A 12,814-nucleotide genomic window follows, 5' to 3' on the forward strand; every position below is an offset into this window, starting at 1 on the left:
CAACTCACAGTCCTGGTGCAGGATGATCCTCGTTGAACCGGTGTGGCCAAGACAAATATGGTACTTGTTGGCTTCCCCTCCAGTCAGGCTTCTAGCGGGTTCAGATCTGCTCGCCAGGGAAGGAGGCGCGATTCTGCACCATGACCCAGGGTCGCTGAAGTTGCAGGCCTGGCTCCTGCAGCACTGGAGTTTGGAGGATAGGAGATCCCGGCAGACTGCAAGGAGGTACTTGCCAAGGCCAGGGTTTCGTCTATACTGAAGTGCTACGGACATAAATGGAAGAGGTTCACCGTCTGGTGCCATGCACAGAATATTACCCCTCTACGGATTACGGCCCCTCAGGTGCTACAGTACTTGCGGTCGTTGACCAAAACGGGGTTGGCGCACGCTTCCATCAAGTTTCATCTGGTGGCTATCTCCCGCTACACCAGAACTCCGGGGTGGTTGTTGCTGTGGTCGCACCGCCTGGTCAAGGAGTTCATGAAAGGACTTTTCCGCTAGTTCCCGCTGGTGAAGGCTCCGGCCCCGGCGTGGGTGCCTAATGTTGTGCTGACTATGCTCATGGGTCCTCCGTTCGAGCCCATGCATTTGGCGCCGCTGAAATTCCTATAGTCTATTGTCAACGGTTGGCAAACCGACCATTGCCTGGCCGTCTGAGAGCCCATTCGACCAGGGCGATCACTACAATAACGGCGTTCCGGTCTGGTGTGCCCCTGCTGGACATCTGTAGGGCTGCTACGTGGAGGTAGACGCACACCTTCACGCAATTCTACTGCGTCGACTTGGATTCCAGGGAGGAGTCCAGAGTCGGCAAAGCGGTGCTGCGCAACCTGTTCACTTGAAGGTGAGCCTGTTGAGGAGGTAAGAGATGCTTAATGTTCAGCCTTGCGACCTCCCGTAGTTGTGCATGTGTACTGCTATGTATTCTTTATTCATGAGCATGTGAATCCATGCCAGACCCCATGCTGGAGAAGGAACCAGTTACATACCTGTAACTGTTGTTCTCCAGCATGGGTCTGGCATGGATTCACTTGCAAACCCTCCTGCCTACCCCTCTGCGGCTCTTCTCTTGGTCCTACTGCCTCTTCACGTGCTACGAAATCTGAAGATGGCTACCAGGGCAGGGGCTTAGGTGGAGGGCAGTAATTGGCTAGGGGCAGTATGACCCAGAGACCAGTGATTGATTAGGAGAAAGACCGTTCAGAAACGAAACTGAAAATTATTTTTTCTTTACTGAGGATTCCCAGCCTGACAGGGGAAATATTCATGAGCATGTGGATCCATGCCAGACCCACGCTGGAAGATCACACACTTGTTCCTAGTCTCCCCCTACAATGAGGGGGCCCTCTGTAAAGAGTTGCAGCTTATCCCTAACTCTTTCCCAAAAGGTTATTTGGCCTTCATTCGGACATTAGACCAGTGTCAGTGGTTCTCCTTGATTCCTTGTCCCCCAGTGTCGCTTTTGCCTCTGCCTCGAACCCCAGGGCCCTTGCCATGACGATAGCTACTCCTCTTTTTGGATGTATAAGAGGCTCTGTGTACTGTCCCTATACCCCCGCCTCCTTCTTCACCGAAGTGCTGGTTCTTACCCCCTGACCCAATATGTTTGTTGGCGAAAGAGCAATTAGAGTTTGGCTCGGTAGAATTCACGGGCCTGTTGTGATCTATTCGTCAGAGTTAACTCTCCTAGCATTTAGAGAGCCAATGACCAGGGTTGGAAGCATGTTAGGGATTAGGAAGCCAGGTCCTTTTGTGGGTATTGTGTTCCACCCTCGGTCTGGCCACTATTGCTTGCAAGCCTGAATGTGCTTTGCCAATAGCACTGAACCACCAGAACTGTAAACTCCAATTCCCTGAAACCACTTAACTGAACCCTACCTTTCTTTCCCCGGGTCCCTCCCCTCTTGGCCCCCCCCCCCCCCCTCCCATGATCTCCCCCTTCCCTCTGCCCACACCCCTACCTCCTCCTGGTCATTCGGTCTTTCAATGTATTCACAAATCGCTCCCTTGATAGCATCTTCGAAGATCAGTTTGGATTGCTGGCACTTGTATTCGAAGGTCAAAGGGAATCAGTAGCCCCACCGGTATCGTAACCCCTTTTCTTTCAACCATAGTGTCAGCAGAGCACACATCGGTCTCCTGGCCAGGGTAAATGAGAGGTCTTGGAAGATTGAGATTGTTGCATTATTGTATGTGATCAGAGGACTTTCGGGCTTCCTCTAGTATCGTTACCTTTTCCGCATAGTAGTTAAAGTGTACCAGGACGGAGGGTGATCCTCCAGCTCTACAACCGGCCGTGTGCGCTTGTCAATAGTGGGTTCGTTGTTTGCTCATTCCTTTGAAGGCTCGGCTAATGTCGCTCCACCTCCACTTCTGGCAGACCAAAAATCCTGAGGTTGTTTTTCCGCTCCCTGTCCTCAAAATCGTCCATTTTGATGGTCTTTTCCTCATTCTTTCTCTTCAGGGCAGTCAATCTGTGCTTCAAGAATATCCACCGAGGATTGGTTGGCCTCCAAACCTTGGAGTCTATCGTCAATCATCCACTTTCTGATCCTTCTTGTCCACTCGTTGGTCCATTTTTTTTCGAGTCTATGCCCTATGTCGGCCCACATTTCCCAAATTTCTTGCATTAGCACTGCAATGTATTTTTTTGGTGGACGTGAAGTAATCTGCCTAGTCTGCCATTGCCTTGGTGGTCGCGACCGTTTGTGTTCAGCTGTCCTGGTAGTAAAATTCCTGCAACGCCACCTTCCAGCGCATCCGGGCTGACCAGCTATGCGGTAGAAGGCAGTACCCCTCCAGGGGATGGGTTGGGTGTGGAGCCTCCTGGGCTGTTCGGGGTTAGTGGTGGTCTGGGCTTGCATGGATGAGAGGGTGCGCTTCTGGATAATTTGGCCCTATCCTGGGCCTGACTCACCACCCTGTTAGATTATGTGCTGCTGCTTACTGGTGGGTTGTCACATTTTGAGGAGCCTGGCGTGGGTGGTGGGGACGCCCCCTTTGGGTTTGTTGTGCAGCCTCCACTTGCTTTACTGTCCCAGGGCCCAGAAGCGCCTCCCTCTACAGCCACATGGGGTTCTCACTGACAAGTCGCCACATTTTGAGATGCTTGGTGCAGGTGGTGGGGGCCCCTCTTTGGGTTTGTCTGGGTCCGATTTCACTTGTTTTACTGTCCTTGGGCCCCAGAGCGCCTCCTTTTATAGCCACATGGGGCTTTCACTCCTCCTCATTGAGGGTTCTCATCCTCTCCCACCTGATGGAGGCCTCAGCTTAATGGACGTTTGGATGGGTCCGGGCCATGCCTAAGCCCTGTCTGATGCACAATTGGATTGGTGGGCTAGTCTGAAGCCCTGCAGATTCTCCCTGGGCATCCTCTCAAGGGCCCCCCTCCTTGCTTGTGTCATCCCTTAGCAAGATAAGGGGAGGCTGGTGGCACGACTATGAATAGGTCTTAACTTGGTGTTTGCCTACTCTTGCTTTGAGGCTCTTTGGGTTGTGTGTATCCACCATGAGGGGGTCCAAGTGTCTTTCACCTTGGCTCGGTGTTGGAAGGTTGCGGTTGCCCCACAGATGTTGTCGGCTGTGCTACTTGCAAGGCAGCCCTCTTGGGGTTTCCTCGTGCCGTGCTGGTGGAGCTCCGGCTCAGGTGTTGGGGGGGGGGGGGGGGGGAGGTGGGGGGTCTTATGATGATTGTGGGCCCGGGGGCCAGGGCCACCAGCACGTCAGTGGGCCTCTACAAATAAGGCGGGGGAAGGGGGCATGGGGGCAGGAGTTGCCTAATCGCTTTTTTTTTCTCATGCTGTTTCGTGTGCGGCTGGGGGATGGCTCAGGAGGGCTGGTGGCTCCAGTGGTTTTTCTTCGATCTCTCCAGATTGCCTTGGAGTTTTAGCCTCAAATTTCACCCGATTGAGCTGGGGGTGTTGGGGCACCCGATGGGGTCCTCTGGACATTGTAGGGGGTAAGGGGGAGCTCAGGTCCCTTATAGTCCCAACAGTGCCGGAGCAATGCAGAGAAGTTGGCTCATCCCCGCGCCCCCCGGTGGCCGATCCAGCCCTAGTCTTAACGCTATTTTTCATTTGTATGTTCCTTCTTGGCACTGCTACCGTTCCAGGTCTGGGTGGCTGGGTTAGATTTTCATATTTGTGATAAATCTTCCTGACCTGTCGACCCAGAACCTTTTGCTTGGACTTGGTAATTACTTTACCTTGTCCCTAGGTGAGTGGTCATCTTTTTCCGCTCACCTAGTCTTTTACTGCTTTTGTGGGTGACTTTTATGTCTCTCCATAGTGTGCGATTGGAGTTAGTTTCTTAAAACTGTCGGGATTGGGCAGGGTTGCCCCTTTGGGCTTCCCTGTTAATTTCTCTTTAATGTACTTGGCTTAACTACTGTTATCAAGTGGTGAAGGGTGATTTTAATCCCTCTTTACATTTTATATAGCTAGCCAGCTCTCCCACCTTATGTGAAGTGCTCGGGGGGGGGGGGGGGGGGGAGATACAATGCATCCCCTTAACATTTTTGTGGCATTGCCTTCACCTTTATGACTTTTAGTCTATTACTCGCATGCTGTTAAATCAGCATCAGTAATGCACAGAAGGGCCAACATTTTGCTAGAATGGTGGGTTCCTTTTTTGACTTTTTTAATATCCTTGTTTCTGAGGTCTTCCCCTGCCATTCTAGGCGGGAACGACTTCAGTGGAAGTTTTGTCTTCAGCAATCCTTCGTATTCCCCCGACCAATGCTCAAGAGTGTCTGAATTGAGGGAGGAGTCCAAACCTCTTCAGCCCTTTGTCTTTCACCTTGCTTGACAGGAACCTAGTCCCAATGGCGTGGAATGAGGGGTTGGCAGCCAGACCACCCCTTTTTGTAAACTGCAGGGAGAGATTGCAGAAGTTGTGCTGTAGTTCCTGATAAATACTCTGAACCTGGAAGCTGCTGACAAGCCGACCGCTGGAGATGAAACCAAAGAGGAAGATTAAGAAAAGACGGCTGTAGCAATTGCCAGCGATTTAAGAGCCTGCTGTGCAACCGTAGCCTGCTGCAACGTTCCTTCCAATCGACCTGGGATCCCAAATGCCTCAACTCCTACCCAGAGCTGGTAAGAGTCACTAGTCTTAAGACCTGCATTTTGAGCCATCCCACGACGTGCTGCGACCTTGCTGGGCTGCAATACCCCAATACTCTGACTTCGAGCCATTGTGCGGTGCATGACCTTCTGAAGTCTGGTGGCCTACTTGATCTAGTCCCCTCAACAGAGTGCAGGACCGAGAGAGGGAAGATAATGTGACTGTGATATTTGTCCTTAATCTGGCTGCTGTAAACAAAGTGCCAGATCCACACAGCTGTGAGAATCTGAAGTATCCGTTGCTGGAAGCCTCCTCAGACTGCTGCTGCAAGTTTCCCCCTCAGTGACCAGTTCTGGGAACCGGGTCCTGTGCTGCTGTAACCTGAAGGCATCCACTCTGAAGCTCATCTTCTCTCCTAAGCCACTGTGTGGGCTTGGGTATTACTTACCTTAAGCCTGGTGTGCATCCTGTGAGGCTGAATGTAATTTGTGTGGTTGGGAGTTTGCCCATACCACTTGCCAATTCCTATTGCTGGAACACATATAGGGAGCTGTTGGGACTTATTTTCTATACTCTGACCTAGTGGACAGATGTATAGAAGGCCAACCTATATTGCCACAGGGTCAACTCTGGGGAGTATTCCATATAAAAGTATGTGATAGTGCTTCGAGTTTTAATCCACTGGTTTCTGGATTAAAGATTACGGCTGTGTTGCAGTAACCAGGTCTAGCGGAAAAGTCCTTACCTGTTGTGGGTAGTCTTATCCAGTAACACATGCCTGATGTTGCAACCGCTGTAGTAGTGCTTTGCAGCAGAATTCAAAATGAGTATTTTCCATTCAAGCCCCACGATATGTAAATCTTCCCCACTGACATTTGAGGTGTACCCTCCTAAGCAGCACGCCATTTAGGAATATAGGGGTACAATAGTACTAGAAACTAGGGTATGAGTGCTGGTAATGGGATCTATTTCTCTTCAGAGCAGGCTCTAGGAGCTCAGTAAAATCTGCTCTGCATTAATGGGGCATGTCTTTTGGTTTTCATATTGTTTGTTTTCATTGATTAACTATTTAGTCCTCGTAAAGTTTGGCTTTGTCAACTTCCCCATGTTTCTCCTTTTAGTGGAAGATTCTTTAATCTAATATGCCTGATGGAGAATATCGATGTTGTATGGAAGTGGTACAAACAACTGATCCCTTCGGTAAGGAGCTGACCACCTGTGGTTGGGAGCATGCTAACATTTTAATACGTTGAAGATTCTGACCTGTCTGTTTTCCTAATCAGCTCTACTACCCTAATTCCAGAGGGATGTTGGATCTCCTACAGGCCCTCGATACAGACAACCGTTTGGAGTTGATCCCTCAAATCTGGAAAGGTTAATATGCTTTGTATTGTTTCAAATTGTGTACTGACCTAATTGTTTTTATTGGTCCAGCAGTAAATAATTATTTTGTAACATGCATACCATGTCCACTTATCTGCTACTAGTTTACTTGATTTGTAACATGAGGGATAGCCTATTGTCGGGCAGGACATGAAGGCTGGATAGATATTTTGTACAGGGGGGTTGTCCTGTCCTGTCGAGCATTTGTACTGCATTGAATTATTGTAGTGACAGTTTTAACACATCTCCATATTGAAGTTTAATACATCTATGTAAGTATGTATCATTGGAGGAAAGTACGAATACAAATCCTGGAGAGAAAACAGTTTCAGTGACCTTTATTAATTAGGTCGCAAGTTTCAAACATTGGTGACTCAACGTAAATACCAAAAATTAAACATGAAAAGAATTTTTTAAACATGAGACAAAAATAGAATAAACCTAGTCACAAACTTGGTAAGTTATGTAGAACAAGAGTACATGTATTTCAAATATTAAGTACATATTTTAAATAGCAAGACATGTCCAGTGGTGACAGGTAGTCACTCAATTCAGCCTGTTTAGTCCATACAGTGCAGCATTTCAAAGGTGACTTTTTAGAAATGTACCAACAGTTCATAAAAGCAGTACATTTGCAAGATGTGTATAGTGTGTTACCTACACACGACTATACTAGTGCTGTGTTGTATTATCGAGTTGCCAAGTATTGCATCATATTGGTCAACCTATTGGGATATTGTCCTAGTCACCCACAACATTTACACAGCACTATGCTTTAAAGGAACCTAAAAATAGGGTCTGCTTGTAAGGTTTACTTGAAGCTGCGGGTGGGGCAGGGGAGGGAGGAAAGGTTGACATCTGGAACAAACGTGGAGTTCATGTTAAACTAATAACTTTGTCGTCTTCCCTCTAGAATAGTTCTTGTACCCTTCTCCAACATGGTCTGGCATGGATGCACATGCTCATGAATAGTCCCCGTTAGGCTGGGAATCCTCAGTTAAAAAACAGTTTCAGTTTTGTTTCTAAACTTTCTCCTATAAATCAATCACTGTGCTCTGGGTCATACTGCCCCAGCCAATGACAGACAGCCCTCTACCTAAGCCCCTCCTCTGGCAGCCATCTCCAGATTTTTTACCACACGGTCAAGTGTTGGAGTCCTCGTGGTTGGCTCTCAATCTTTTATTGCGTTTTTTCGCTTTTTGGAAGAGATTTACTCTTATTTTTCGGTCAATAGAGCCTTATGCTCCCTCAATCAACCTTCCGATTAACAGGGACCAGTTTTTCAGATTCTTCAGCGCCCCTCGAGGGTGGATTTCGTGAGTTTCTTCGTGGAGGCTTCCAGAAGATTCTTCAGGCCTACGCTGCGTTCACCATGTCGGAGAAGGATTCCACCCCCCTTTTTCAAGCTTTGATCCAACTGTGGTTTACAGAATGTTTTCTCAGACAAACATTCCCAGTGTCTTTACTGCCTTTACCCTACGCACAAGGAGGAAGATTTTGAGTTTTGTGCCTACTATGTATTCTTTCTTTATGAGCATGTGAATCCATCCCGGACCCCATGCTGGAGAAGGAATAAGTTGGTTACCTGTAACTGTTGTTCACTGGCATGGATTCACATGCAAACCCGATTTGCTATTCACAATTTGGTGCTGGTCACGGCACCTCGTCCTGCCGTACCTGTTGTCGTTGGCTAAATTGGGGCTGGTGCACTCGAGCATCTGGCGGCTGTCTCCCACTACACCAGGTCTCTGCGACAGTCTTCTCTTTGGTCTCACAGTCTAGTCAAGGAGTTAATCAATGGACTGTGCCGTTTGTTCCTGCTGGTGAGGCGCATGCCCTGGCGTGGGAACTCGAACGTGGTGCTGACTAGGCTCATGGGGGCCCTATTGGAGCCGATGCATCTAGCTTCGCTCAGGTTCCTGTCATGGAAGATAGCTTTCCTCATGGCCATCACCTCTGCCTGGAGAGTAGGTGAGATCCATGATCTGTCTGCAAGTGCCCCTACTTGACTTATTATTTGTATATGGTTGTAAACCTTTACAAAACACAATACAATCGATACCCAAAGTATGAAAAAGGCAAGATAAAAAGAGACAATTTATTTTATTTGTAATGTGCCGGTCACTCGCAAGTTTCGGGGTGCAGAGACAGGGGCACGAAAGACAGAACATAGATGTGACAGGACAATAAAAAGAATACACTAAGTTTACATGACTTGTGTCCCTCACAATAATTAACACTACTTAGCCCTGAAAACCTAAAATGCACAAAAAATAAATTATACTCATTTTAAAACAATTAAAAGAATAAAAATGACTCAATGAATTGCACAAAGATGAGTAACTGGATGGTCTCACCCATTAACGAACCCGCCCACAGTAGAATGACCAAGATGGCCTAGAGGAACACAAGACACAGCTGCATGAACAAATAAAACCAAAAAAAAGATGTAATAACCTTTATAATAAACAGCTGCACAGTTGTAATACATCACTGGATGATGGGTATGGATGATAGATATTTCCAGGACCTGGACCAATGCACTGTCATGGCCAGAAATTGCTCTCCCAGAACATGTTGGGCAAAAACCTGGCATAGCACACTCCAAAGGCGGCAAAAACTAATGACCTCACTGCCCAGGTACCTTCACACTCCATTAGTAGATGGTGTAGTGATTGATTGGATGGAACTTTACAAACACTACACAATGCGATTGCGAGATTTCCCATCCCCTTTTGGACACAACTTCCCCCGTAGGAACAATATTCAAACGCAACAATAGATGTGAGGAAAGCAGTTGGTTAGAACAATTTGCAGAATACTGGCCCCTATCTCTAGACACATTTCTGTGTGGAGATTTCCCCCCCAAACCCCACACCTGGGCAACCTGTAGAATAAAGATATATCACAAGCCCAGTCCATATATTGTTCACACGAGTCTTTCCAATTGTTCAACAACCCCAAAGTACCTGGTGTTGTAGCGGTCCTCGTCAGGGAATCGACGGCCCTTCTTGAGTGCCCTCCCTTTAAGGCAGGAGTCACGGGTCGTCGAATGTCTGGCGAAGAACGGGGTGAACTACGGCGGTGAAGTGGCAGCTTCTGTCCTAGCAGTGCTAGTCGACGGGGAAGCGTAAACGTCCTGCAAGGAAGAGGCATGCGGGGCACCTCAATGTTGATAGTTCTGGACCGCAGAGTTTGAAGAACTGTGGCCCAGCAAGGGCGTAGAGTCGTCGGAGTCTCTGTGGTCTTTGGGTGGCAGGAAACCCACCGGCGGATGCTCCTCGGTGCATCGACGGCTGGCCTTCTCTGGTGGTATATGGCGGGCGGCGATGCAGACGAGAGCGTCCTTGGATCGAAAGTTCTTGGGCAACGGGAGCACTTAATAAGGACTTGTGTTTAGGGAACTACTTTATTTCAAGTGCCAGCCAACATGGAGGCATCCACATAGCTTGGCTCCTTGGAACCAAGCTATGCGGTATAGTGTTTTAGTTGTGGTAGCCTAGGAACTACGTTACCTGGACTACTTTCTTGAAGCTATTTAAACCACACCCGACTTGGATAACACGCTTCGCGTTACTTTGCAATCCTGCAATGTGACGCTCATCGTGTTCAGCTGTACCCGCGAACCTCGGAAGAACAGCATCTGTAAAGAGACAAAAGGACATGGTTAACAGGAGCAGCTTACCTGTAATTTCATCATTAGCTGCCCACAGCTCCTGCAAACAGCATCCTAGGATCAGCACGTCTCCCGGACCGGCAGATCTGTAAAAAAGGAAGAAACAAGACATTGGACACTTTTACAACAGAACGAATTGTGCCGAAAAGCTTACCTCGCAAGTCGCCCCTCGACCAGCATCGCCTCGGGATTTCATACACCGGATGAGCACCGCAATCTATGGGAAAGAAAAGACAACAGGTTAGCAAAGGCAAGGCATCATAGCGCTGCGCATATCGCCTTCTTACCATCAAGGCGCTCTTAATACGCCATCATTTACCGGCGAGACCCAATTCAGCCAATGCATCACATTGGACTTCTGCGCACCTAAGGAAGAGAAAAAGACATTATTTAAACCAAGAAAGGCATGCAAGAATAACAACAATATACAACAGCAATAAGACCTACCTGAAGGACTCAAAACGGGCCGGCATCAGTGAAGTAACTAGATCGCATTCGCCCACAAAGGACAACACGCCCCTTCCAAGAAGGCAGGATGGAGAGCACACCTGAATTAACAAGGTGAGGAGAGGTCCAGAGGGGCTGCGGGCATACGAGGTGGTGGGGAGTTGCTTACCCCAGTTGCCCAGTCTTGAACATTGCCCACCTGTATTCCAGGCAGAACTTCGCCGCTGGTCACACCTGGGAACCGCAGAGAAGGATACCAGAGTCCCTACGGCTGGGTGGCGTCCCTGTGGATACCAGGTGAGCGTAACAATTCTTCTCCATTCAGACACTCAACTCCGAATTTGGATTCGGACAAGTACTACGCCATTCAACACTACACACTGCATTCATACCAGTTTCGGGCTGGGCTGTCTCAGTAATTGTGTCAAACACCAGAAACCAGACATCCACAACAAGAAGTGTATATTCGTCACACACTCCATTCACCCAGGTCCGAGCCACAGGTGTAACCACATCGCTGGGATGGCTCCAGCCAGTCTGGTCGGCACGTCCCCACACTACCATATATGGAATTTCCACCCAACAGCCAGTCAGGGGGAAGGGACAGTGAGGGCTTCCCGGGACTTCGGGAAGATCAAAGTAACATGCGATGGAAGGCAAGAGGCCACGGGGGCCATCTTGTCTCCACCAGGAATCTACCGATTCCAATGACTAGGCCTGGGCATCCCAAAATGGAGGACACTCGGGGTACCAGTCATTTCAGCACAGAGCTGCCACCAGCCCGTACCCTGCTCTGTGGGCCACACACAGGTGCCCAAAAACATACACTAGGGGCACAGGGTTGTACCCCCACCCATGGGTGCCATAGGGATCCCATGGGTCTGTACACCAAACCAAAGGGGAGCTGCACCGCCAGGAGTGCCACATGAACTCCTGCACGGAAAACACGACAGAACACACGATAAAAAGCAGCAAAGGACAAGGATACGGAGGCCCTGTAACTCTGATGCATTTCCAGCATCACAGCCGGCTGAAAGGACTTTGCACTCGCTGGATGTCGCTCGAGTGCTGAATTTTTGTAGCCCGCACTAGTGAACCATGGGACGGCCTTTTCAAAGGATTCCATCCCCTGGTGGCTCTCTGGCTTCATCACTCATTGTCGCTGGTTGACAAACGACCGTTGCCTGGCCGTCTAAGCCCATTCTACCAGAGCGATCGCTGCGACGACGGATTTCCTGTCTGGTGTGCCCTTGCTTGACATCTGCAGGGCTGCTACATGGTCAACGCACACCTTCACGAAGTTCTACTGCGTCGACGGATTACAGGGAGGAGACCAGAGTCTGCCAAGCAGTGCTGTGCAACCTGTTTGCTTGGTGAGCCTGGTGAGGAGTTAAGATATGCTTAATGTTGAACCTTGCCACCTCCTGTGGTTGTGCATGTGTACTGCCATATATTCTTTATTCCGGAGCATGTGAATCCATGCTGGAGAACAGTTTACAGGTAAGTAACTAACTTGTTCCTTACGTAATTCCAAGAGGACAGGACTGTATGCGCTGTTTGTGGAAGCCCTGTTTTGAAAGGGCTCTCTGTGGCTGTCTTGGACTGCATTGGGTCTGGTGAGGCTGCTTTATTCATTTGTTGTTAACCTGTTGTCCCATGCTTTCTAGCTTTTAATTGTGTATTCAATTCCGTCTTGAGATACTCACACTCGTAACTACTGAGTGTAAATCAGCATTGGTTTAATCACAAGACATCACTTGAATAATTTTGCAGTTACTAGTGTCCGTTTCACACTGCTTTAACGTGGCTAAACATTTGTTTTGCAATACCCGCGCATAGGCGGTGTGTCTCTCAAACTTTAACGAGGCTAACTATAGATTTTTGATCTGAGCGGCAGACAGTGTGTGATTACAGACTTGTCACCGGAAATTTGATATGGGCCGAACCCCATGGCTAGCTGTGCATTTCAAACTTTTAGACAGTGATTGTAGAAGGGAGAAAAAAATGCATGAGTTCAGCCTTGCCTATTGCCGCAAAGTGGCTTTTTTCTTTTGCTTTGAAGCCCGTTACATTAAATACAATCTTTAAGTGAACCAGACGAGCACTGCTTTGTGTGCTCACCCCATTAACGCATTACCGCAGCACCATGTGTGTAAATTGGCATTTCCCCCTTGCTTTGAAGCTTGTAACTGATTTTCTGCTGCTGCCGCAACTACGCTAAATACCATCTTCAAGTGAGCTAGA

The 12,814-nt window shown here is 48.6% G+C and overlaps 1 protein-coding gene across 1 annotated transcript in view; it reads left to right on the forward strand.

Annotated features, from left to right (window-relative positions):
* PTCD3 (pentatricopeptide repeat domain 3) overlaps nucleotides 1–12,814 on the forward strand; it is a 310,551-nt gene that overhangs the window by 107,586 nt on the left and 190,151 nt on the right. Inside the window, exons 18-19 of the mRNA XM_069632175.1 lie at nucleotides 6,186–6,264; nucleotides 6,348–6,438. Of these exons, the coding sequence (XP_069488276.1) occupies nucleotides 6,186–6,264; nucleotides 6,348–6,438 (170 nt within the window). The remainder of the gene's footprint in view (nucleotides 1–6,185; nucleotides 6,265–6,347; nucleotides 6,439–12,814) is intronic.

The sequence above is a fragment of the Ambystoma mexicanum genome, chromosome 6q, assembly GCF_040938575.1.
Source record: "Ambystoma mexicanum isolate Mex_15411 chromosome 6q, UKY_AmexF1_1, whole genome shotgun sequence".
Taxonomy (NCBI): Eukaryota; Metazoa; Chordata; class Amphibia; order Caudata; family Ambystomatidae; genus Ambystoma; species Ambystoma mexicanum.